General features: G+C 44.1%; 2 protein-coding genes across 5 annotated transcripts; one reads left to right on the top strand and one right to left on the bottom strand.

The window, feature by feature from the left end:
* The first annotated feature begins 119 nt into the window (after positions 1-119).
* fbxl5 (F-box and leucine-rich repeat protein 5) lies at positions 120-9429 on the top strand. Its single transcript, XM_010872143.4, has 11 exons — positions 120-293; positions 1053-1268; positions 2131-2226; positions 2778-2973; positions 3439-3621; positions 3733-3858; positions 4001-4149; positions 4322-4404; positions 4514-5230; positions 6823-6971; positions 8120-9429. Exons 1-11 carry the CDS (start codon positions 210-212, stop codon positions 8194-8196), a joined length of 2076 nt encoding a protein of 691 aa, XP_010870445.1. The 5' UTR covers positions 120-209; the 3' UTR covers positions 8197-9429.
* On the bottom strand, positions 8634-26678 carry cc2d2a (coiled-coil and C2 domain containing 2A). Of its 4 annotated transcripts, none has more exons than XM_020049217.2 (40): positions 26573-26678; positions 26124-26229; positions 25956-26040; positions 25631-25687; positions 25183-25263; positions 24910-25060; positions 24620-24720; positions 24364-24468; positions 24104-24205; positions 23781-24008; positions 23039-23198; positions 20550-20686; positions 20289-20420; positions 19207-19416; positions 18740-18987; positions 18476-18632; positions 18103-18368; positions 17523-17700; positions 17241-17394; positions 16885-17029; positions 16651-16789; positions 16338-16541; positions 16165-16257; positions 15979-16070; positions 15348-15362; positions 14131-14298; positions 13868-13970; positions 13652-13761; positions 13430-13526; positions 12919-13017; positions 12653-12829; positions 12451-12465; positions 12039-12242; positions 11842-11931; positions 11632-11745; positions 11211-11345; positions 10988-11110; positions 10802-10860; positions 10418-10595; positions 8634-10161 (listed from the first exon to the last, which is right to left on the bottom strand). In XM_020049217.2, exons 2-40 carry the CDS (start codon positions 26135-26137, stop codon positions 9973-9975), a joined length of 5115 nt encoding a protein of 1704 aa, XP_019904776.2. In that variant the 5' UTR covers positions 26138-26229; positions 26573-26678; the 3' UTR covers positions 8634-9972. The 4 variants fall into 4 exon arrangements, with proteins under 4 accessions (XP_019904776.2, XP_034149641.1, XP_019904777.2 ...); XM_034293750.1 differs by having other exon boundaries at positions 26124-26210; XM_020049218.2 differs by lacking the exon at positions 15348-15362 and having other exon boundaries at positions 26573-26677.
* Between the last annotated feature and the right edge of the window lie 804 nt (positions 26679-27482).

Here is a 27482-nt window from a genome sequence, read left to right as displayed (position 1 = left end):
TCAGGTTATTCACATTTCACTAGTATGGACGGACTAGCATTTGAACCTATTTCAACGCTGCATATCACGGACACAACGGATTATGTTACGTGACTGTCACATGACAGCAAAGTGCGCATGCCCATTCAGACTAAGCTACAGATACTTTCAATTAGCTAGCAGCCAGCTAGTGCGCAACGCGAGTGCTGACTAGTTTCTATGGAGTGAAAATGGCTCCTTTTCCAGACGAGGTGGATGTTTTTACTGGCCCACATTGGCGAATGAAACAGTTGGTAGGACTTTACTGCGAGAAGGTGCGTAATAAATTAAGAATTTTCTAAAATGGGTACAGTACTAGCGATCATCCGCTGGTTGGCATTCTACGCAGTATGATGATTGCTACTAGCTAACTAATCTATGAAATGGGTGTGTTTTTGGCAAGGTAGGTTTGTGCATTTCTGTTTAATTAGCTACCTGGCATTGGTAGGAAACGGTTTCAAACTCTACCACAACATTCAGTTTAAACATAACCAAGGTAGTTAGTAAGCTAGTAAAATAATTCTAGCTTAACACTTAACGTTACAGCACAGTACGTGACTACTAATGGACTACTAGTAGTAGTCTAGACTACTGTCGTTTTTTATTAGTCCTGTACAGTACACAACTAGCTTGTTATTAGGCAACCCGATATGCTTCCTAGCTAGCTACTAGATTAAGGCAGCACTGGTATACTGAGTATAACTACTGAATTCATATTTTAACAGAATGATCTAAGTACAGAACGAGGGTTACAATTTGGTATCCGCAGTTCACTATGAACGTGTGGTGAAGATTATTTTAGCTACTTAGCTGAAGTTCGACCTGCCCATTTGAACAACAACAATAATAAATGCCTAGATTAACCGTTCTGCTACCGCAAAATGAATTCCTTCTGTTTGTGTCTGAGATTTGATTTGGCCTAAGTTCTGCCTTCACGCGTGTCTATTGTCCAGTGTTGTTGCTATGATTGTGTGAGGATCTGCTTTTACTCTCTGAGTGACATTGACATGTTATCTGTTTCTTTCATAATACAGCTGTCACAGACCAACTTCTCCAACAACAATGATTTCCGCTCATTTCTTCAGTCACTGTGTGCCACCTTCAAGGAGTTCAAGATGCATGAACAGATTGAGAATGAGTACATCATTGGCCTGTTGCAGCAGCGGAGTTGCACTGTGTATAATGTGCACTCGGACAACAAGCTCTCAGAGATGTTGTCTCTGTTTGAAAAAGGGCTGAGAAGCGTTAAGGTGACTGCACAAATGATTTCAGCACAAAGCACTGCCACTCTTATTTTAACATCAGTGTTGCCCATTGGGCTTTGTGTTCTGTGTCACTGAGTCATGTGTGTGCACTGAGATTATAGTCTGTCCCTGTAGTGATTCAGTATACTAACAGACATGTAATTTTAACAACAACCAGTGTCTGGACTGCAATGTCGAAGGTTCCTTGTATGTCCCTTGTTTTTGTACCTTTTCCAATTTGTAAACAGACATTTCTAAACACTATGCAGTAGAATGATAGTAATGCTAGCTCTTTGAGAAAGAAAAAAAAAACTAACGATGTTTAGGATTTCATTAACTGTATTTTGTACAGTTAATATAATCGTTCTTTTGGGTTTTTAATATGACCTGTTGCTGTCAGAGACAAATGGTTATTTTCTAAATGTACAAACAACATGTCCTGTTGTGAATTGTGCAATTGTGTAAATTCTCACATTCGCTTTAAGTCTGTCCCAATCAGTTTGCTAAGAAAGGAACATTCCACTAGTTTGGGTCACATCTTGCAATCTGCCCTTGGCGTTCTACCAGGAGAGGAAAGGTTTTAATTTCTGCTCAGATAAACAAGATTTTGTTTAATTGTTTGTGAATGCTATTAAAAGCCTTTTTGGGTTCCTAAAAGTAGGCAGATTTAGGTTCCATAGAGGCTGTTTTTGAAGTTTAACCTTGCATATGTTTATTTTCTCATCTCAAACATATTAAAGTCATGGTTTGTCTTTTTCTGGGGGATTTACTGTGTTAAACAGTATTTATTTGACAGAGGCTAAATTGTTTAGGGGATTGAATTCTTCAGTTGGTTATGTATAATATTTAATGTTTTCTTTGTTCGCAGAGTGAGTATGAGCAACTGAACTATGCCCAGCAGCTTAAGGAGAGGTTGGAGGCGTTTACACAAGACTTCTTACCCCACATGAAGGAGGAAGAAGAGGTATCTTCCAATGTCTCTTATCTCCCCATTTGTGTGGTATCCACGTGTAGTCATGACTTTGTATCACAGCACCTCCCAATGGCTCTGGAGATTTGAAGCTTGCACAAAGCTTCTTGCGCCAAGCCAGTCTGTCTCAATTCATATTGTGTCCAACCCGGATGTCCGCTGGATATGCGTTTGTGAAGTCACGACAGTAGTTGGCTTGTAGGTGGTTGGGCATCTGTGGGACTTCCTAGAGCAACTGGTCAAGCAAATCCGTGCTGCTGTTTTATGGGACTTGGACACACCCTGCCCAGTGGGCCAGAGACACCTCAAACCTAGACTGCTGGACGCCTTGGTCTTTGGGATGCAGTGCTTTGGAGTAATTTGTAGTTATCAATTATCCTTTTGTAGGACTTACTGTATACATTAACTATTATTACACATCTGTTACTTCTAGGGTCATGTGAAATGATGGTTACCAGCCCCCCAACAATGCAGAGAACTGTTTCTTTAGCTGATATACATACATTGCCTTGCATTTGCTTGTAATGTAACCGGGTCTGTTCCAGGTGTTTCAGCCCATGCTGATGCAATACTTCACCTACGAAGAGCTGAAAGACATCAAGAAGCAGGTGATAGCCCAGCACTGTAGCCAGCAGCCTTGGGACTGTGCAGCTGAAGTGCTGAAGGGCCTTAGTCTGTGGAGCCAGGCGGAGGAGCTGCACAAAGCCTTTAAGTATGCCGACCATGAGAAGACTGAGGATGGTGAGTCTTGCAAAACCCACGTTCCCTTCCATGGAGAGAAAGCAAACATCTTGGTGGCAGTTTTTTATTCGCCTGTAATCTCATCAGCATGCAGTCACCTCCATCTAATCTCTCATATAAACTCCATCTAATCTCTCACCATGCACACACTTCACTTAATATCCCCTTTAGCAACACATCACCTTTCTGATAACTGGACTGTATTGAAGGATGTGGTGGAGCTGTATGAAATGACTTGGCCAAATGTCATGTATACCAAATGTTCCCTGAGGTGTGTCTCTGATACTTACCGAAAACATTTCTACAGAGTTCTGAATCATACTTCTGTTGCTTAATTTCCCATTGTGAGAAATTGCTGGGCCTCGAAAGTGATTCTTTGTGTTTTTTAAGAATGGCGTAATTCTTAAAAAACACAAAGAACCACTTCAGTATGTCACCTAAATGAACTAAACCTTGTTTTGTTAGAATTAGAGACAGAGCCTTGCTCCACCCACATCTCCCAGCTGCCCACCGAGGTTCTTCTGCGTCTGTTCCGCTACCTTGGCCCGGAGGACCTGTGTCGCTGTGGCCAAGTGTGCTCTTCCTGGTCCAACCTAGCCAAGACTGGCTCTCTGTGGAGGCACCTCTACCCTGTCCGCTGGGCCAGAGGTGCATAGATGAACCTTTATCATGTTATGCTTTTATTGCCCCTGACTGTAAAACTATCAGCACCATATGTTGACAGTCCTTCATACTTGTTTTTTTAAAACTGTTTCTTAGGGGATTACTACCATGGCCCCCCAGCGGATCTGAACCAGGAGCCCGATGAAGAGTGGGTGAAGAGTCTGCAGGATGAGGGCAAAGCCTACCAGGAGTGGGATGAGGACGCTGATGTGGATGAGTCTGGTGAGCTCTTTTATTACCATGTCTGCACCAGGCAGTCTAATGGGTATATCAGTGGAAATGCATTTTAAGAGACTCAGAACTTTTCAGGTACGACAACCAGAACATGTCCCTGTTCTCATCTCCGTTCTGTGTGTGGGTCTAGATGAGCCTTGTGAAGAATCCTTGGCTATAAGTGCTGCTCAGCGGGAGAAGAAGCTACTCAATGGCATGATCCAGAATCTACTGCCATCTGTGGGTTCCTCCGTCAGGTCCATTGTTCTAGCCTACAGCTCTACGGTCTCCAGTAAGATGGTATGGATCTGCGATGTTTACCACCATATGCCATGCAGATTAGTAAAGCAGAGCTCCTTAATAGAAAGCTTGCTAATGTGACACGTTCATATGAATGACGGCTGCTTCAGACTGAATGGGGCTTCCGTGTAGTAGGCTCACTGTGTATGAATCTGTGTGTTTGGTGCTACAGGTGCGTCAGATCCTCAGTCTGTGTCCTAATCTCATCCACCTGGACCTCACTCAGACTGATGTCACAGACTCTGCCTTTGACAGGTAAGCCGTCCATGGCCGGACCAGTTATGCTGAAAACCATTTCAAACCTAGTAACTGGTTGTCCGTGTCGTTCCCTCCAAATACCCTTTTCACTTCTTCATGCTTTCAGTTGGTCATCTCTGGGTGCGTGTCACTCTCTGGAGCATCTGGACCTATCGGGCTGTGAGAAGATCTCTGACCACACCCTGAAGAACCTGTCCCTTGGACTGGGGGACCTGGTGTCACCCACCTGCTCTGAGAAACGTGCCGACCGGCGAACCAAGCTTCTGAAGTGCCCTCATTCTCCTATCAGTCTGTTTGCGGAGCAGTTCGTCAGTCCTAAGGTCAAGATCTACAAGGAGCGTCTAGCGAGACTTGGCAGCGCCCCCTGCGGCCCTGCCCAGGTCTGGGTGCTGGACGCTTCCAAACTGGCTGACATTGAGGATGCTGCAGAGTGGAACCAGCGTGGTATCTTGTCAGCCACAGAGGGCCTGAGCTTTGTGGAGATGCAGGCAGGAGGTTTGTGCTGCTGCACTCGGAGTAGGAAACGTGCCCTGAGGACTGGCTTCCGAGCCTCCTACTGGCAGCAGCAGTATGGCTTTGGAGAGGCTCTCTGTGGCCACTCCACCTGCTGCACTGGTGAGAAAGCCCTGAGGACTTTTGGAGGGCCGCAGTGTGAGCCCAACACCACCAGGAGCCGCACAGGGGCAGAGTTTCGGACTAAATGCTCTTCTGAGGGCCAGTGGTGCCTGGAGCGGGACAAAAGAACTGTCCAGTCAAACACTCTGCGATCCCTACGGTTCCTCAGCCTCTCTGGATGCTACCAGGTTACAGACCTGGGCTTGAGGTAACACGGTCCTGGGAGGCTACTCTTCTTAGAAACTACCAACATGCATGTGTGTATATACAGTACCAGTCAAAAGTTTGGACAAATCTGCTAATTCTAGGGGATTCCTTTAGTTTTACTAGTTTCCTGTTTGTACTTTAATAGTGAAGACATCAACACTTTGAAATAACACATGGAATCATGTAGTTACCAAAAAAAGTGTTAAATAGATCAAAGTACATTTCTTATTATAGATTCTTCATAATTGCCACAAGTTGCCTTGATGACAACTTTGCACACTTATTTTCATTCTCTCAAACAGCTTTATGTCACCTGGAATGGATTCTAATTAACAGATGTGCCTAGTTAAAAGTGAATTTGTTGAATGAATGTGTTAAGAGTGGGTATCCAGAAGACCATTACTGTAGTTGTCCATATTATGGCAAGAACAGCTCAAAGCAAAGAGAAACGGCAGTCCATCGTTTCTTTAAGACCTGAAGGTCAGTTAATCTGGAAAAGGTCAAGAATTTAGTTCGTCTGGAAAAGGTCAAGTGTTCCTTCAAGTGCAGTCGCAAAAACCATCAAGCGCTGTGATGAAATTGGCTCTCATGAGGATTGTCACAGGAAAGGAAGACCCAAACATCTGCTGCAGAGAGTACAAGTTCATTAGAGTTACCAGCCTCAGAAATGTCAGATTTCAGCTCAAATGCTTCACAGAGCTGTTCAGAGATGCTTCACATCTCAACATCAGCTGTTCAGAGAAGACTGTGTGAAACAGGCTTTTATGGTTGTTTTGCTGCTAAGAAACGGCTACTGAAGGACACCAATAAGGAGAGACTTGCTTGTGCCAAGAAACACAAGAAACTGACATTCCATCGTTGGAAATCTGTCCTTTGGTCTGATGTGTCCAAAAGTGAGCTTTTTGGTTCCAACCACCGTGTCTTTGTGAGACTCAGAATGGATGAATGCATGTGGTTCCCCCTGTGAAGCATGTAGGAGTAGGTGAGATGGTGCCTTGCTGGTGAGACATTCTGTGATTTTATTTAGGATTCAAGGCACACTCAACTGCAATATGGCATCCCATCTGATTTGCACTTAGTGGGACTAGCATTCATTTTTCAACTAGACAATGACACAAAACCCACCTCCAGGCTGTGTAAGGGCTATTTGACCAAGAAGGAGACCAGGCCTCCAATCATCTGATCTCAACCCAATTAAGATTGTTTAGGATGAATTGGACCATTGACTGAAAAGTAGCCAACAAGTGACCAGGATACTTGGGATTTCGTTCAGGACTTATAAAAGTATTCCAGCTATGACTGCCTTATGAAGCTGGTTGAGAGAATTCCAAGAGTGTGCAAAGCTGTCATCAAGGCAAAGGGTAGCTAATCGAGGAATCTAAAATATATATCAAATTTTGATTTGTATGATTTAAAATTGTATTTCATAGTTTTGATGTCTTCACTCATTCTACAATGTGAAAAAAATAAAATAGAAATAGCCTTGAATGAGTGTCCCAACTTTTGACTGGTACTGTAGACTATACATGTTGTTGTTGTGGTGCTAAAACTGAGTCAGTAGTTATTGTACTCATAACTGTGTATTTGTTTTAGGACGTTATCTCAGCGTGGAGGTCTTCCCCTTTTGGAGCATCTGAACCTATCTGGATGTCTCCTCATCACTGAGGTGGGACTACAGGAGCTGGTGTCAGCCTGTCCTGCTCTTAACGACGAACACTTCTACTACTGCGACAACATTAACGGTAACGCCAGCACGTGTGCCAAACATTAGGCTGAACTGTGGGAAAACACTAACATGTATTCAAGCAAGGATGCACAAATATTTTACATGTATTAAATGTTGCGTGTGTAGGTCCAGCCTTCTGTGCCATAACATATTCCTTGAATGGAGTCACACCGATTAAATATCCCAGAGTTTTTGCCAGACTACATAAGCAGAGCAAATGTCACTGACTTGACCTGACCTAAATAACTACCCATTGTTAAACAGTGTAGTGTGTAGAGAGTCTGATACCGGAGACCAGGTATCGAATCCGGCCATGGGCAAAACAAATTAGGATTAGTTGAGGATAAACTAAAACTTCACTCGCTACAAGCTTCTTTAGCTACGTATAGTAAGTCAAAAGCAAAACAGTTTTTGGTTATATTGCGATGGATGAACTGCAACCGACATGTCTAACATCATAAATCGCTTGAAGTCATTGTTTTCATTATAGGTATTGTAAAGCTATTAGCTAGCCATATACAGTAATTTATTTCTAATTTAACCTGTTAATTGTACTTTTGATATGCAAGTGGTGTTCCATACAATAGGTTTCGTATTAGCACAAGAGTATTGGCCAATTATCACAACAAAGCTGGCATTGGCCCATTAATGGCAGCTCTTCAAACCCTGTCCCTTGTTCAGCACAATTACTTCTATTTGCAGCCTGGCAGAACTAGGCTTGACTAGTTTTTGTTTTCTCAAGACTCTTGCATGTCAGGGGCAAATGCTAATGAATTTGCTTTTGATAACCTTCTGTTACACCAAACCTCACCTGGTTCTTTTTCCAGTGTAAGTTCCATATGTAACAGTCCTGCTGACATTGTTGAGGTGCAAGGTAAGTGGTCATTAAGGTAGCTAGTCAGCAAAAACACATTCACTGTTGGGTGTTACGGTTTAATATCCAACTGCGTTGTGTATACAGTAGCTTTTGATGTTATTTCTAATTGGAGAAAGTTGGAGCAGTAGACCTGCTTATCCTGGGTTAATAGGTGCTTACATTTAAACTTGTCCAGGCCACTGGGCAGGTGGAATTTGAAGAAAGTTCCAACTCTACCCAACCAGTGTAGCGGTCCCAGTATGGGACCCAGTGGATTTGACTGGTCTAACTGGGGCCTCTCTCTGCAGGTCCCCATGCTGATACAGCCAGCGGCTGCCAGAACCTGCAGTGTGGCTTCAGGGCTTGCTGCCGCTCTGGAGAGTGACCATTGACATTCTGCTCATGACCACTCCCATCGTGGTTCCTCATCTGCACTTTAATCTCCTGGGAATATACCATTCACTATGTTTTTGTCACTTCAGTTTCTGTGTTGAAAGAAAACGAGTAAAAAGCTGATGGTTCCACTTGTTTTTCTAGGATGTACTCCTTTGGCGAATTAATGAAAATATATGGGTTGGAATGTAAATTCTGATTACTTGATTTTGTAAAAACGTATTTTAATTTGGAGAAATCAGATTCTAAGAGTTGTTTTGAGTTGCAAAAAAAGCAGAATTGAGTCTGTAACTTATGAATTTAATTAACCAGCTCTCTCAAAGTTGATCTCAAATTATCCTGTAGTTTCTGAGCTGCTTGTTAGAGCACTGATTTGCAATAGCAGTAATCTTCCTTGATTGATTGAAAGTAAAAGTCAGAAACATCAGATTACTTACTGTTGTAACAGAGGTCTCTTCACATGATACAAACAGCTTCACATAGACATTTTATGACAGAATGTAGAGGGGATTCACACAGTGAAAGACACAGCTGCATTTTAATGTGGATGTGATTTGACGGTTATACATTTTAGGGTACTGCATACTCCTGGAGAACTCTGTCACTACTAGAAATGACACACCTGTGTTTCGCTGGTGGCCAGGTGGGAGGATTTCCTCTGATAAGGGTTGGCTTTTCAGATAGAAAGGGTTATAGTGTTTTCTGGCTGCAGGTTAAACCCTTGTCCCGGAGTGCTCTGATTTCAACCTCAATTCGCATTCACAAAGCACCTTGTCTTTCTCTTGTGGCTGGAAATATTGGATTGTTCTGCTAATAGTTATTTAATGCACTGTGGAGATTTTGCATAATTTTAGTCAGTAGTTGTTAAATTGGTGTTTATATGCCAAAACCTGTCTGTTCTTTTGTGTACAACTTCATCCAGCTGTGTTGTCATCCATTTATGTTACAAATCCAATTACGCATAGGAATGAGTTTTCAGTGTTGGTCAGTGTTGGTCAGTATTCTCATAAGCTCTCCCAGGGCAGAGGGTTACTTCCCAGACGTTGGCTGGGGCTACAGTAGTATGAGAGCATAGAAGAGGATCTCCACCCTGTGAAAGCCACTCTGACCATTGGTACTTATGTTGCAGAACCCTCATCTGGAGATATTTGCTTGTTCAAACAATCTGCATCAAAAGTTCTATTATGTACAACTCAAAAGCAGAACAATAAAAGTATCTTGGATTGTGTTGCTGTATATATAAAGTAGAGCATATATCATGAAGTTGGTCATTACACGCATACTATATATTGTACAGCACATGACACTATTGCCTAAGCTTCACATTCAGTACCCAGATACAAAAAAAAGTCAATGAATAAATCTTGAGTTGCTACATTTAAGATGAGCTCTTCTCTTTCATTTAACTGTCAGATTTGGGCCCTGCATAAAAACCTGATACTGGGGTGACTTCCCTCACTAGTATGCTTTCCCTGTCCTGAATTACAAGTGTGTGGGTTCTGGATGAATGTTGCAAATAAAGGCACTGTGTGAACATAGCTCTGACTGGTTTGAATCAATCCCAGCCTGACTGGTGATTTCTTTGGTAGGACTACGGCAAACTTTGATGTTTAGTGTGCATGCAATCATAAACAAAATACAAAAACACAAGAGAAAATCGATACAATGCCGGTAGCTTAAAAGGCTGTTATGCTCAACCCATTTCTTCATAAAATACAGACATATTAAAGTGCGTTTGTGAGAAATCGGCTTCTCTGCATTAATGTTACTATCTCATGCGGATGAGAGAGGCTAGGTAAACCCAGACGGACAGAACGTTGTTGGGGTAGGCATGGACGTGAACCGCCAGGGCAAACTCCACATTGGACGCCTCCACGTTGTGGACCCCAGTGCTGTAGACGGCCTCCACAATGGGCCGGACCTCTGAGAAGGGGAGATGCAGGGGGAACCCTGAAATCTGGAGGAAAACAAGGATTATTTATTTTTATCCAAAGCGAATTAAAGGCTGTTGCACCCATCTGAGGGGAGAATCCAGTCATGTAAGGCCTTCCTGCTCAACCGTGGTGGGGGATGACATTCTGAAAGGTGGAACAAATTCCTCCAGAAAGTGCACCAGCGCCATGACCATCAAAAGGCATTGCTCATGGTTTCATCTGTAACTCCCCTGTCTTTCCCAGCCATACTGACTTCTCCTGTTCAACCCCAAGACTCACTCTGTAGTCTCCCAGTAGACTCTGTAACTCCAGGCGGTGCTCGTCGGCCACGTCCCTCCCTCTGCTCAGCTCCAGCTTGGGCAGGAAGTGGCGCAGCGTTGAGGTGCAGTATCGGTTCCAGCGGGTCGGGTTGCGGGGCCGCCACTCCATTATCTTTTCCTTTAGAATCTTCTCAATTCTACAGGTCAGGGAGATTTTGGGAAAAGGGAGGTGTAGAATGATGTGTAGTGTGATACACTATGATAGTATTGCTAACTGTTGCTTAAGACCTTAAGTACCCACAAAGCAAGTTGGCATTCCTAAGATGCACATTTATAAAAACCGGAGAAGTAAATAAAGAGTTCTCTTAAGATAGATGACGTCTCTCTAGGTTAGGAGACTTGCCTGTCCTGTAGCTCTGCAGCTGCTGCTTGGTCTGTGTGTCGATACACCAGCTCCTCAGGCTAAATGAATCCAGAAGACACAAGGTAATCACTGCTCGTTTGCATGCAGACTGGAATAATAATGCAAGACCTTAAAAAACAATAGTATTACTAATGTACGGTTGCCACTGCTCACACTTGATCTCACCTGAACACTGGACAGCCCAGGGTTTGGAAAAGCCCTGGAGAAGAATGGTTTCCAGAGTTTGGCTTTGGTGACATCAAAGCGTATCCTGAGGGGGGAGGTGTACGCCTGAGTGTTCAACCACACCTAGAGGAAAGAACATTGAGGCACTAGGTTATAGCGAGAACTGTCCCAAAAAACATTCACATGCCACATCACGTAAATTACAACTGAAAAATCCACTCACATTGTCAGCGCTGACCAGGCAGCCAACAGTCTGCAGTGGGCAGAAGGTGTCATACTGGCCATAGTACTGACCACTACTGGGGTTCCAGATGAGGTAGCGGTTCTGCTCATAGGTCAGAACATACGTTGTGGGTCCCTGTAAGTCGAGAGAGGAAGACAAGAGTTCACAGAAAACAGGTGTCACAGAACAGAGACGATATAGTGACTGAAAAAAAGCTTCTCGCCTGTCTTAGCTAGTGTGCAATTTCTTTTCTGTCCGGTTTACACTTTATCTCATAGGGATGGTGTAGAAAGACAGAGGTGAAGAGCTGGGGGCCGGATTCAAACCCATAATGTAGTGACACATGCACCAGAGGCAGACCAGGGGACCCCACTAAGCCACAGTGTGAGGTGCTTCCCTGTTCTCCAGCACCGTCGCTCACCTCCGGGATGGCGGTGCCAATGATGAGCCAGGCCTTCTTTCCCATGGACAGGAAGTAATTACAGAGCAGAACAGCGTGTTCCTCCTCGTCCCCCGCCAGGAGGGTCAGGAATTGCTGCAAACAGGAAACGGAAACGCAGAGTTACACTGGACCCCACCCTCTACCGAAGACCATTGGAATCCACGATGATGCCAGAGACTTTTCACTTACGTCGCATGTGCTCCACAGATCACAGACACCGGCAAATGAGACGCTGTCTGGCAGCGAGGGGATGAGAGAAACGTAACGAGCTATCAGGTCCTTCAGAGACGAACAGGGGAAAGGAAGGGAAGGCGAGTTACAAACTAGAGTCCTAAATCTCAGCCTGAGGCTTCATTACCAGTGATGGCGTGGTAGACCTGACTGACCGTGGCCTCCTGGGGACTGTTCGGGAAGGCGTCGAGCAACTCCTGTGGGGGGTTGAGGGGACGGAGGTAGCGTGTGATGAACACCGTCTTCCCGTTGATGTTTATGACGGTGGTGAGGCAGGGGCGGTCGGGGAAATGCACCGCAGCATCCCTCTCAAAGACCTCGGACGCCAGCAGGAGACCCTCACTCTCCTGGCTTTCAAACTGGGACAAGGTCACAGGTCACAGGGTAGAAGTGTGTGTGTGTGTGTGTGTGTGTGTGTGTGTGCGTGCGCGCATTTGGAGGGGGCCACCAGATAAACTATTAAAAACCATGCAGGGGCTGTTGATCAGGGAACACTGACCATTTAAGCTAGCTTCAGTCACAGACTAGCTAATCAAAACACACAACTAATACTCCAAATTCAGTTACCTTTACCTCCTTCATCTAAAAACAGAGGAAATGAAATAAGACCAAATGATGCGTAAATCACTCTGACCAGAAATTATATTACTCAGGTGAAGAAAATATTAACAGCACATACATTTAGTCAATTAAAAAACACAAAGGCTAAAACAGACCAGCAGAGAGTGATACAGGCCGAGACACAGGCCGAAATCCAGGCCGAACTCACCTTCTCCCTGATGGTCTCTCCAGGCACCAGCTGTGGCTCTATGGTAATGAAGAGTGTGATGAAGGCTCCCTCAGTTAAACTGCGCACGGCGTCATAGCCTCCATCACTCGCTAGGCTGCGCTCCTTACTGTATCCCAGCAACACCGGCGGTGTGTCCACCTTGAACGTGCCGTCAATCTGTCAGATGGGGTCAGATTGCAGTGAGTGAGTCCCCCATGCCCCTGTGGTCGTGCCAGTGTGCTGGCGCCTCATTGAGTCAGCCTCACCCTGGACTGGAAGTAGATGGTGCTGAAGGGGATCTTCACAGAGCCCAGCCAGTGTTTCTCTAGTCGCGTATGAACTTCTTTCCCCCTGTCCTCTCCGTCCTGAAAACAGAGGAAACTACAGTGTATAGATAACGTGCCCAAGTGAACTGCGCTGCAGTGCATAATCCTGTTACTGCAGTGAGCCTCACAGACTGGTTGTCTGGACCCTGGGGTGACCATACAGAATTACTCAGTGGGTCAATAGTCCCCACTAGTGCATTGACTGATATCCTGTATCAACGTGTAGCCAAAACAAGGTCAGAGGTGTCTTTAAAAACAGATTGTTGTAGGATATCTGCTCCATGGAGGGTCGATGGTCCTCTCTAACGATTGTTGATTTATTACTAGAGGGGAATATCGATCCACTCCCAATAGTCACAACAGGATACTGCAATACACTGTTATTTAGCCCACTGGAGTAATAGGTTAAAGAGGACAGGTTCTGGAGGGTCCCTGCGGTTTTCCTGCTCACCCCTCCAAGTTCGTATTGGACTTCGTCGAAGATGTTGATGAAGATCTCGTCTTTCATTGACTGCAGGTTTGCAGTGCTGTAGTCTCCATTTGGGGCACTTGGAGACAAAATAAAACATGCTTGATAAAGCCTTCTTAGACAATACAATCACGTGTGGTCATGGAACTGGCCATTCGTGCGTGTCCGTTCCTGGTCCACACACTCACGCACAAATAGACGCACCTGAACGGCAACTGCAGATCCTCGTTCCAGCAGGGATTCGGTCCATCTGCGGTCGTGGTCTGGAGAACCGAGCGCTGGAATGATACCTCCACAAAGGGCCTGACCTGCACCTAAAAAATACACACAACACATAATCACACACAAAGTACTTACAGTAGAATAAAGCAATATAAGCAGTCAGACAGCCGCAGCCACTCCTCTGGGGGAAGATCAGACCTGATTGAGGAGCCAGTCGCTGCCTTGCGTTGCTCTTTGGGACTGGCCCGCTGTGAGTGTCTCTGTGAAAGAGCGAGTCGACTTAGATGTTACAGCCGGTTTGCTGGAAAATAGAGAAAGAAGCATCAGGAGTTTAAAACAGTCCAGCCATGTTGAAACTCTACAACATGATCCCACTGCAGCTGTAAATCAAAGCTCTTCTTGCTCGCTCATATCCACTGATGTATGTATTCAGCACGTGACTAGAAGAGCGAGTGTCATACTTGACAGAAGGCTTGCGGACAGGGATATCGTAGGCCCGGATGATGTTGAGGAGCAGTCGAATGTCCCCGTCAGACAGATTCTGGGCTGTGACTTTTTTCCTCTCTTTCCTCTGGGGCTTCAGGGGCCGTTTGGGTTCAGCCAGCTTGAACAGATTCAGGCCAAGAATCCTGAAGGTCCAAATAACAGCTGTCATTCCAGAGAACCAGAGAAGGGTAAACCCATATAACACAACAACAATATTCACTACTGTATATTAGGAACTGGCTAGTTAGTCCAGGATGCTGAAAGCCATTATATGTCGAATATTATAAACCAGGTGTTTTGAATCTTGATTGGCTGAAAGTCGTGGTATATGAGATGACAACAAAGTGCTGTGTGCGGACCCTCCACATTGCGTTGTGCCAAAGAACAGCCATTAGCAAAAGTATATTGGCCATATCCAACCCCTCCTTGTATGGTATATCAAAAGCAATAAGGCACAAGGGTGTGTGATATTTGGTCAACATACCATGATTATGTGCGGTTTTTTTAGGCCCAACACATCGTGGAATGCCTGGTCACAGCTGTAGCCGTGGTATATTGGCTATACATCACAAAGCCCAGACATGCTTAAGTAAAAAGTGATGTATGTGGTCTGATACACCAAAGCTATTAGCCAGTCAAAAGTCAAACCATCCAGCTTATAATAGACTGCATAGATTACCACACTGTTGGTAAACAGTTTATTATATTAATAGTAATACGTTAATGTGTGAATTTGTGGTAAAAGGGCAATATTCCAGGGCGAAGAGCTGAATCCAGGCACTCCAGAAAAGTCCTCATTCCATATTACTTAAATAATCCCACTGTATGTGTACTTCTTATCTTAACACTGTTTATTAAAAGGCTCTGTGCTGTCATCTTGGCATGGTGCTGTATTGAAAAGTATTCAAAACAGAGTTGCTCTTTTTTCTTCACACAATATCACTTTCTTTGAGCAACTGTATCAGTAAAAATATATATTGATTAAATTTGGTTTTGCATTCAATAAAGCTGAGGATTTGTATTACATATTTTTCTAATCTTAATCAAGGCTGTTTTGTTGCTGTTTAGGGATGATTCAAGAACCAAACAAACACTATAGTGTACTTGTGTAACACACAACTCTACATCTGAAGGACAGAAACTAAATGGTGACAAACAGAGGGACAACAGAAGAAAAAGCAGATGAACATACCCAGGGCCTGGACCACTACATTTAAATGCAAAGCAGAACAGAGAAATGGGACATAGAAAACAAGATGATCAAGTCATGAATAAGCAAAGTTTTATGACATGACAGGAAAGAACCGTCATGATGATAATCACTTAAATGTTAGGTGCTGATAAAGGCTGTTCAGTTTCACATCCAAATGTGCCTAAAAAGAAAATAATTTGCTTTCAGCTTTTTCAAAAGACAATCTTCAAGCCAGTGGAATGCAGTGTATGAGATCAAATATTTCAGAGAAATACAGACCAAAGAGAAGCTCATATTCACTGGCCTGTTCTCCGTTTAGATCCTGGCAGTCTTTATGACACATTTACAACAGGTTATAACCCATCCTGAAACTCATTAACCTTACAATGGAACAATTTGAGCGATGCCTTCCAAAACACACCCAGTCAAGTACTGGGGCAAATGCCAGCTTGTCACCCATGCAAGACAAAGGAATAGTGCCACGTAAACGATCTATGTAAAAACTGTCAGACGGGCAAAAATCATATCCTCCAGCTTACGAGAAAAAGGAAAATACTTTTTAGAGGATGTTCGTTCCTAAATTCCACGTTCACACGATTTGGCAAGAATGAAAAGGCAGAAATGTATTCACCCAATAGTAGGAACCTGCTCTTCTTGGACCAGGTCCGACATGATGAAATGATGCTTGGCAATTAGGAACCGGTTGATGATCGATTCTCTAATCTGCAGGACAGAATCAAATTTGATTGATTTGACTGGTTCATCCACAGATGAGCAGATTCACAAAGACCAGACTTCGAGAGACTAAGCTGTCTACCTTGTGCAGATGTTTGGCCACCAGAGCCCTGTGTGCATCCAGATGACCCTTGGTGTCAACGATCTCCCCTTCTTTCAATCGCCTCTCATATTCCTGAAATGGACATAAAGTTCAGCTTCGTAGGCCTAACAAACCCCTATTTCTCCGTCAATTTCTACACTTAAGCTTCTTACCTCGAACACCTTATCTGTGACCTCTCGCTCCATGGCAGGGACAAACTTGTAGTTGCGGAACTCAGCCACTTCCTGGTTCCTTAATCGGAGCAGACGGAAACGGCGAGACTGCTCCAGGTCCTCCTCCGACACAAAGTTGAATTCCTCTTGCAGCTGCTCCAGTCTGAAGTAATCTGGAGCGGTCACTTCGCCACTACTGGCCACCTGTTGGGGAGGGGAGGGTCCGACAAAGGGTCAAATGTCTCTGGGATTATGGAGATGGTTTGGCTGAAGTCCGACTACCTGTGATTACTCTGTATGGCTGGTAACCCACCTTGAGTAGCTGCATGATGTCTGCATTATTTGGGTCGTTGGGGTCCAGCCTAGATTCAGTGGCCCACTCCCCGAGCTTCTTCATGTCATTAAGGCCTGACGCCCCGATGCTGGCGATGGCATCCAACTGCTTTAGCCCACTGCACAGATGGACAGACAGTGTTAGGGCCCGTTACCTTAAAATAGACTGGTTTTAATTAACTGGTGTTCTTAAGCAGGTTGGGGGTTGTTTTACCTGTACATGGGCTTGGGCTGAGTGGTGGGCGGGGCCAGTGGGACGTCATCCTCCCCTACAGCCCAGGACACAGAGCAGGACAGCTTCCCAGAGGTCAGCAGGGTCTGCCGGTTACTGCCATCCACCTCAAAGGAAAAGGGCACATCTGCCAGGACCAAAACAGACAGAGAGAAAGAGCGTGTGTGAGAGATGCCCCGACCTGGGCCGGGACCAGGGAACCACTGAACACGTTTACAACTGTCACCAAAGAAGCAACGACAACCATTGTTTCTGATTAACCGAGCTCTGCTAGGTGGCAAGCCATTTGACATTGCTCCATTTTCCATCTCTCTGTTTCTACAGTTTTTGGTGTGTACCGCTGCCAACCGCCTCGTGGTCAAACATCACGCGCAGGTTGCTGCTAAACACCAGCTCCTCAGAGGGGGCGCTGCCCGTCAGGATTGACGACTCGGGGACTGGCACAAACACGTCTGCCAACAGGGTGGTGGACAAACCCAACACCTCAAACACCTACAAATACATACAAACAAAATCATTGGAGGTTTAACATGGTGAGACATTACAGTCATCTCATCTAAAAAAAAATTGTGATTCAGTTCAATCAGTTCCTACATCTAAAGGAAATGCCACAATTTTACCTGCAATTTTATGCTTTCTGGCCAGTTGACAATCTTCAGGTTGAATATCTGACCAAAATGGACTCTGAAATCTGAGTTCAAGGATCGATTGTCTGTTCTGGAGACTTCTTTGTCATTGTACAAAACCTTGATAAAGATAGAGCGCTTTGCAACATCCTCTCTTCTAGCAAACTCGCCCCTGTGGGGATAAACAAACATTCAAGTGAGTAAGGCACATGAAATATGGATATCCTGTGCACAGTTTTCCAAAAGGAAATTACCCACATATAAATAGAATGAATAGTCCCCATTCAATTCATCCTTTCTATTTGTACACATGTAATCCCATCTGCTTATAAAATACAGACAGATAATCTTTGAAAAGCTGGCCCTTCTCTGCGCACCTGTGTGTATTCATTTTAGAACATTTTATGCTCTAGATCTGGAAGGGACATTTTACTTATAAATAAAGGTTTGACAGTGATTTTCACGCATCCATACTATATATCAACACTCATTTCAAGATGAAACCATGTCCCTAGACGTCTGTAAATGTTCGACAAAGTGTTATGTCCTTGTGACAAACTGTGACCGTGCTTACCTGGGACACTGTTCATTAGGGGTGATTGGACCAGATGCAGTTAGCTCAGGCACAAGGATGGGTTCCCCTGGTTTCCTCCGAATCCTGGAGGCCTTCTCACTGACCTGCTTCTCAACACCCTCCATATCCGGTTCCTCGGGAGGCTTTGGCTTCGGGGGTCCCGGCTCTGCTTCGCCATCTGTCCGGTCATCGTCATCGTTGTCTTCGTCGTCCTCATTGTCATCAAGTTGAGACTGCGTTTTCTTTTTCTTCTTATTTTTGGCTCTCTAAGTGGAATAACATAATTGTGATCAAAAACAATCTATTGATGATCCAGAATTCTCTAGTCCGCTATACACTTTTGTAGGGTTGGTGAGGTACGAGTCCACCACACCTGTTTCCTCCTCCAGACTTTCCACTCTTCCTGCTGTCTCCTGTACTCAGTGACCTTCCTCTGATAGTCTTCCTCCATCTCGTCCAGCAGCTCATCCACCTCTGCCTGGATCTCAGCCTCATATTCCCGTACATCTGAGGCCCTCTCCACCTCCTCCCTGGAGCAGAGATGAACACAGGCTAGTCACCCAGTAGCACGCTGCTTACAGACCGGACCATCTACATTGTGACAGTGTCTGCAACTAGATACACAGTGTTCCAGTACCTTCGGAGGTAAAGCTTGTACGGTGTGTTGGTGAACCTCTGGAAGTCTCTAAGGGCTTTGATCTCCTTCCAGATCTTGACGATGCCCTTCAGCAGGGTTCTGTCCTTCTCCTGCTCGAGGTCACGCAGCCTGCGTGTGTTCCTCACCTCCTGTTTGTACTCAGATATCCTCTGCTGCATGACAGGAGTCAGCCTCTGTCCACCGTGGACCTCCAGCATGTTCCCAATGGTGTTCCTCAACCCGTTCAGCTACACCAAACAGGAACCAGTGTTAGCGACTGCCTACCGTTTTACTAGAAGAAACGAGTGCTTTATTACTGAATTAACAAATCACACAAGAGAGTCCTACATCTGGCCAAATCACACAAGACAGTCCTACATCTGGCCAAAAGGGGGACGATAATGATGGTAACTCGAAGTGGTTCAGTCTAAATCACTACTCTAATTCTAGGTTCGAAGCTCTTCTACCTTGGTTGTGAGGTGTTCTGTGAGGTTCCTGTGCTGCCGGCTGAGGTGCTGGTCATAGAGCTGGACCAGACGCGACCCCAGGACGTGCTCTTGGCTGAAGAGTGGATGATGGGAGAAGATGAGCCCTGAGACATCCACATCCAGCTGGTAATCCCCGTTAGTTTCCCCTCCTACCGAAATGTACTGGCTGGCGTGCTTTGACACCAGCGCCTGGACCAGAGGTACAGAAGTTACGAAAACCTGGAGGCCCTTAGAGAACAGATATAATCATAACAGTGTGTCTGTGTGTGGGTGAGTTTAGAACAAAAACAGTGGGAGAATTAAAGAGCCAATCCAATATACAGCTCCATAATAACCAGTTATACACCATGACCCAAAGCGGTGTTGTTCTCTGTTGTCCTGGTAACCTCGTCTGACAGCTGGAGCTACTTCCCAGCAAACAGGGAACATCCCATGGACACATTTCTGTTTGCAGGATTCCAGACCTCATTTAAGAAAACTGTATTTGCCAATTCATGTTGCAAGGGATTGAAGAGTCGACATCTGCAACTAACTTTGTTCACGAGTGGATAGGGTTGCAAGGATCCGTGAAACTTTAATAAATTCCCTGGTTCTCCCAAAATCCTTGTTGCGGGGATAAGCATTATATCTGGAATTCTCTAACCAGGATATCTAAGGAAGTTTATTAAAATATTTATAATTGTGCAACCCTGTGTTAAGATCAATGTCATTAGAGGTTTATTACTGTATATTGACATAAGATGATATGGCAGATAAGTGACTATCGTAGAAACATTTCAGGGGATATAGAACTAATTAGATAGATGAACATATGCATATGTGATAGAGATGAAATTAGGTTGAATGGGTTAAAGGAAATGTGTCTTTGTTACACAAGTAGAAATTCTTCTATTGTCCAATTTAACTATGTTCTTTGGGTAAGCTTCGATCAACGCACGCTGCATCCATGACAAGATGTTTTGGTTTTCAAGGAAAATCTAAAGAAAGATTTCTCTGATTTTGGACGTTGAAAAGGGAACTCATCTTAACTTCTCCATATTTGACCGTGTATGCTAGGTTACCTTTCTGTAGACGGTCTGGAGTGCCGGGTCCAGGTCATCCTCTATGTGGAATAGAGGGGGTCTGGTGGATGACTCTTTAATGGGGTCAGGCAGAGCCATGATCCTACCATCGTCTCCGAACCACTTCCTCCCCTAGACAGGGGGGCAAAGTCTCTCAATAACTGACATTGTCTAAACAGTGACATTAGTGCCACTAACAGTATGTTTGTGATCAGAACGCTAGAGCTGCGATTGTCATGCATAAACTTCAGTGACTCTTACCTGCTCTTGTTTCAAGATCCGGTTCTCTAAGATGTTCTGATTGGTCAGGGACATGGGAGGCCTTTCCCCCACGTACAGCCCCTCCTCCTCCAGGTAGCGGGGCTTCATGTTCTCTGGAACTTTACTGGAGGCTGGCACTGAAACAGAGATCAAACAGAGGAAACAAAAAGGATAAACATACATAATACAGAGGAAATGTGAACAGTTTACAGAACATAGGCCTTCACAGAGTCCATGTACATGCAGTACACAACACGGGGAAATGAATCTGAGCTGGGGTTCAGAAGTTAACAGCTGCGGGGATGGATGTATTCTTCGGACTATGCGTGTTACTGATCTCAGACTGCGGACACTACACAGCCTGGCTGACTGGCCTTCACCGGTGGTCCTGCCGTGCTGGCTGTATGAAAGGCTGATGTGGTGCCTGCATCCAGACATCTGGTCCAGCAGCCTGACAGAAGGAGTGGTTTGGTTGCAGATCTATCGGCCTTGTCTGACCGACTGATATAGCTGTACGCCGGAACAGGTGACAGTTCAGGTATAATATACAGCTCTGGAAAAAATTAAGAGACCACTCCAAATTTTTCTTAAATCAGCAACTCTACATGTATGGCAGCCATTCCATTCCAGTGTCTGTTAAGTTCCAACACAAGCACACCTCATTTTACTTAATGAGGTACTGATTAGGTGATTACCTGAACCAAATCTAATTTAACAAGGAAAAGTATAAAAACCACTGCTGTGTTCATCACTATCCTCTTGCAATAGGACCAGCTGGATGGCAAAAGCAGTGCAAGTAGTACCTTACAGGTAATCTGAATAATTTTTTTTTTTAACTATTCAGCATGACAAAAGAGTTGAAAAGAAAAGCTTTGAGTGAGGAAAAGAAGGGTTCAATTCTGGCTTTACTGGCAGAGGGATACAGTGAGCGTTAGGTTGCTTCCATCCTGAAAATTTCAAAGATGGCGATTCATAAGAACAAGGTCAAGCAAGAGCCATTGGGGACAACAAAGCTACAGACTGGTAGTGGGCGAAAACGACAGTCCACTGACATAGATGACCATCAACTCATTCGAATGCCACTCAACAACCCTAGGATGACATCAAGTGACCTACAAAAAGAATGGCAAACAGCAGCTGGGGTGAAGTGCACGACGAGGACGGTTTGAAACAGGCTCCTAGGGGCAGGGCTGAAGTTGTGCAAAGCAAGGAAAAAAGCCCTTCATCAATGAGAAGCAAAGATGAATTAGACTGAAGTCTGCAAAAGACCATAAGGATTGGACCATAGAGGAATGGAGTAAGGTCATCTTCTCTGACAAGTCAAATGTTCAGCTTTGCCCAACACCTGGTCGTCTAGTGGTTAGATGGAGACCTGGAGAGGCCTACAAGCCACAGTGTCTCACACCCACTGTGCAATTTGGTGGAGGATCGGTGATGATATTGGGATGCTTCAGCAAAGCTGCAATCAGGCAGATTTATCTTTGTGAAGGACACATGAATCAAGCCAAGTACAAGATTATCCTGGAAGAACATCTGCTTCCTTCTGCTCTGACAAGGTTCCCCAACTCTGAGAATTGGTTTTTCCACAATGCTCCATGCCACAAAGCCAGGTCAATCAAGGTGTGGATGTAGAACCACCCGATCAGGACCCAGTCATGGCCAGCCCAATCTCCAGACCTGAACCCCATTGAAAATCTCTGGAATTTGATCAAGAGGAAGATGGATGGTCACAAGCCATCAAACAAAGCCGAGCTACTTGACTTTTTGTGCCGGTATTGGCATAAAGTCACCCAACAGCAATGTGACAGACTGGTGGAGAGCATGCCAAGATGCATGAAAGCTGTTATAAGAAAATCAGTGTTGTTCCACCAAATATTACTTTCTGAACTTGTTAAAAAATTTATATGAATTTGTTTTCTTTGCATTATTTGAGGTCTGAAAACAATGCATATTTTTTGGGATATTTTGACCAGTTGTTATTTTCTACAAATAAATACTCTAAATTACAATATTTTTATTTTGAATTTGGGAGTAATGTTGTTGGTATTTTATGGAATAAAACAAAACTGTTCATTTTACTCAAAAATACAGTGAGGGAATAAATTATTTGATCCCCTGCTGATTTTGTATGTTTGCCCATTGACAAAGAAATGATCAGTCTATCATTTTAATGGTAGGTTTATTTGAACAGTGAGAGACAGAATAACGACAAAAGAATCCAGAAAAACCCAAGTATTTTTTTAAATAAATTGCAATGGTCTTTAATTTTTTTTCAGAGCTGTATATATAAAGCCTTTTATACATCAGCAGTCACAAAGTGTTTATAGATACCCAGCATAACACCGTAAAGAGCAAGATACTACAAGAAATTGATTGAATGTACCTAGGAAAAACTTCCTAATAGGGTTGGAATCTAGGAAGACACCTGGAGAGGTGGATTATAGTTCTGCCTGTAAAATGTGACAGATGTGTTGGATTGGGTTGGGTACCTGTCAGAAAGCTTGGGGTGAAGAGCAGTTCATTCTCACTCTGGAGACGCCGCTGGTAGCCCATGTACTCCGCCCTCTTAAACACCAGGAAGTCATCTGCTGATTGGTCAATAAGGAACAGTTCCTCCTCCTCGTCTCTCATCAGAGGAGCATTGTCATCCTAGGGTAATTGGCAAAGGACAGGAAGTACTTACACTATGCCCTTAACAGAGGAAATCAACACAAACATAAAGCCAAGTCTTTACACCATAAATATAAGCATGAAAAATAAATATTGTACAATTATAAAAAATGTATTAATGACGATAAGAATATAAGTTTGGGACATATTGTTCATATTCACTGGGGGAAGATGAGTCTGTGCACATTTAAATTGATTTCGGCCTCTCTTACAAACCAAGATGAAACATTACATTCTTTAGGAGGGCTGTCTTTTCATGTGACACATGTATTGGTGCTGATCCAAGACCAGAAACTGTCCTGCCGTGGTCACAGGCTTGCAAAATTATTCACAGGGGTGTCCCTTGGTCTCATATCTTTTACAGACAACAACACAGAGATGCTGCACTCATTAGCATTCCATGGAAATAATTATATGTTCTGTTACTCACGCTTCTTGTCATCTGAAAGTACTTCTCTTCTGTTATACAGACTGGGTGTATTTTGTTTAAATTCAAATCAGGGGATTCACCAAAAATAAATTAAAGATATGAAAATTGTTAATAATAACGCCAGTTTTTACCCGCTCCTCATCCTCGCCTTGATGTTCCCTGTCCACTTCAGTAACCTCTTCCTTGTCCTCTTCCTCCTTCTCTTCATCATCATCACCACCATCTTCTCCTTCCTCATTCTCTCCTTCTGGTCTTGTCCTTCTCTTCTGACCTTTCCTAGTCTCCTCATCGGGTTCCGGGTCAAAGTCAAAAGTGAAGAAATTGTAGGCCTCCTCTGCCGTGGGTAAACCCATCTCAGACTACATTTCCAACAAAACAGATCAGCACAATCAGTCCCCTGAGTAACAGAATAAGTTGGGTCACAGAACCAGTGGAAAACAGTGAGGCAACTCACTTTACTGTCCACCCTGACACGCCTGACTGCCTCTCTGAACTTAACTTTGACATTTAGGGATGAGGGGTGGTCATCTCCGCCTCCCCTAAGGTCTGCGTCCGTCTGTAAAATATGAACAGCCCACCTTGACATTCACTGACAGAGTTGTGAGCGACACTGTATCATCAAAAAAACACAATTATACAACTAGCCCCAAAAGTACAGCAACACAAGTACAGGACTAGTTAATGAGTGGACACCCAGAACGAGGAGGTCCTTACCTCTCTGTCAAACCTGGTGAGGGTGTGTCTGTCTTTGAGACTCTGCAGGCGACTGGCAGGCCCGTCCTGGGAAGCCTCCTGCTGCAGAAGACTTTCTGCTTTGGACTGATGAAGCATTACAAGAGATAATACATATATTTAAATTTAACAAACAGATTTGACCCTTTTTACCCTTTGGAAATAAAAACAAATTAAGAATTAGTACACATTGTAGCTAATCAATAAGAAATTTTAAGGAGAGTGTGGTCGAGTTTACCCTGGCTGCCTTCAGCTTATCTTTCATTCGCTGTCTCATGGTGGAACTCTCTGAGTGGCTGGAGCCAGGCACGGGCTTGGCCTGAGGCCGGGGTGGCAGGTCTGAGGGGGGAGACCACAAGGACAATGCCAATAGAAGACAAGATTAGGGAGAATCTAGCCTGGTTTTCCAGTCTGTTTGCACTGAAAACCAACAACCTGCCTAGTCAGCTCATGGTCAGGCCAACATATGGAAGAGTTGGCGAACAAGAGTTGGGGAGGAACAGGACCAACACGGCAGGATAGTCTCACCTCCTCTCTGGGATTGGGCTGGACTGGACACGACGCACGGCTCCACAGGTTTCTCATCACTTTGGCTGATCTGTTGAACGGCTGTAACCTCCCCCACTGTCTCATGAAAGGGCTCCACCATCGACTTGTCGTCCACAGAAGCTTCCTCAAGCTAGGAGAGGGGCAACAGCCGACGTCATATTTATGGACAGAATTAATGGAACAGGTGGCGAGGGGGTCCACATTTACTAATCGGCGAAAACAGTGACTGACAATGAATGCTCCCTGTAATACCTTTCTCCTCCTCCTCAGTCTCTGAGCCTTCAGATTGCGTCTCAGTGTGTCCCCTGGCTCCTCCTCACCAGCTGTCAGCTCCTAATAATCCCACAGAAACACACCGGAGGAGAAATGTCCTAGTATGATGATGTTCAAAAGGTTTGCCTGTGACTTTATATAAAGCAGCTGATTTTTTCACTGATGAACCCCCCCCCCCCCACCCCCCTGCCAGGGGGGAAAAAGACGAAATGGTTGGAGTGGAGGAAAAGATGACGTCTCACAGACTCGATATCGGTTAAGAACACAGAAGAAAGAGGAGCAGTCTAGACACGTCTCTGGGCGAGGTGGTGAAAAGCGCAGGATAGAGAACTGAAACCAGGAAAACGGCACAAACTAACAACAGGACTACTGGCTCGCTAGGCCATAGCAGAACTACAGGATGGCTGCAGAGGAAAAAAACACCAACCTCCATGTCCCTCTGTGCTGTCTCCTTACTTTGACTTCTGTCTGTTGGAACCAGAGCCTACCCGACAGATTACAACGCTTAGACACAGAGCCCTGCCAGTGTGTGTGTTTGTGTGTGTGTGTTTGCTCTAAGCACTTGTTGAGTCTTGTGGAAGCAATATCTCTGTCTGTAGAGGCTCACAGCTTTATTTTGAGTTAATGTTGCTTAATGGTAGACACACAGTAACTGACAATACATTTGTTGATGCTTTCAAAACCTCAGCTACATGATGGTCTGGTATGAAATCAAGGACTGCGAGATTTATGTCTGTATATTCTGACTTTACCTGAGTATCGGCATCAACGTCATCTTTGACCTGAAGAGAATGTTGCAGCGCACGTCGTTTCTTTCGTAGTTTCTCCCGAAGATCACTAAAGCAAGAGCAATATTGTGGCATGAAATATGGAAAACTATGTGAACTTAAAATGATATGGTAAAAATAATTCATAATTACCTCGAGGAGGCCATGGTGATCGTTGGAAGATGTAGAACTTAAAATATTCTGGTTTGCCTATTAACTGGTGTTGTACATCATAAGTACCTTTCGAAAGAGTTTGAATCTGTAATGAATCATAGCAACTTTACGAAAACGCACGGGCGTCAGAAACATAATAGTTTAGAGCATTCCACAAATCTACCATGTTATTAAAATGTCGTCTATTACTCTCTAAAACAAAGGCAAACGCCCTTAGAAGATGGTGATAAAAACTATACGGATGATGGAGGTATAAGATATCATAATTACGGTCCATACCATACTGGGCTTATAAACAAACAGTGGCTTTGGATAATATTTGGCAAAAGGGCAAACATACTTTTGAAAACAGAAAGTAACAAAAAAGTTGATGAATACATTCAAAAATATAATTACTATTATTGTCTTGACAACAATACCATACTTACCGCTATATCTGCTGCTTAGTAACGAGATCAACTACGCCTCCGACAACCTTGAAAAGACCATTGGTGCACTCTAGTTTGTATTTTATTCCCGCCCATTCGGATTTTCATTGATCCAAAGGTTTGTCAATCCTCACATAGTAATGTCGTCACAGTCTACGGTGTCCCGAATGTCTCCGAGTTTCGCTTCTATTTCTATCGAACATTAAACTAACACACATGCATAAAGCAGCATTATCTATGTACGCACACCAGTTGCTCAGCAATTCAGTCTTCATGGTCTGCCCAGTTTCTTTTTTTATTTGATGAAAGCTAATGTGGATAATCATCATGTTATTAAACTATTGACGTGGACATTAATAATTTGTTTTAAGGCACATAATTGCTCTAAAATTAATCAACAAACACTAGAGCAGTAATAAAATCGGACACATTCCTGTCTTGTATCCACAACAGTCTGGCAAAGCTATTTGGCAAAAGTGTATCTTCCCAGCAGTTCAGATCCAACAAGGGATGAACACTAAACACAGGAACACAACAGTTTAGTCACCCTCTATAGACTGACATGAAACAGAGAACCTCCCCTCTCTTTCTCTAATGTGGTGAAATTTGCTCTTCAAATGTAGAGAAACACGCATGCACACCTTTTATATATTTTATTTTCCAAATTGCGTTACAGTGAGGAAGGATTAAAACATTCAGATATCTTTACAGTTATGAATAATGGAAGCTGATCTGTATTGAAGGGTTCTCAAGGTGGAGAAAGATTTCAATGCAGCAGTGAGTGCTATTACATTTAAATAGAATGGTTGTTACCCAGGTGGTCTTTGGGAATGAGCAACCTACCAGCTTGGACTCCAAAGGCTGCAAGTTGCATGATAAGTTAAATCCAGCCTTTTCTGTAGTTTTTTGT

Source organism: Esox lucius, chromosome 8 (genome assembly GCF_011004845.1).
Source record: "Esox lucius isolate fEsoLuc1 chromosome 8, fEsoLuc1.pri, whole genome shotgun sequence".
In the NCBI taxonomy this organism is placed as follows: Eukaryota; Metazoa; Chordata; class Actinopteri; order Esociformes; family Esocidae; genus Esox; species Esox lucius.
This window is presented reverse-complemented; position numbering and strand designations above follow the sequence as displayed.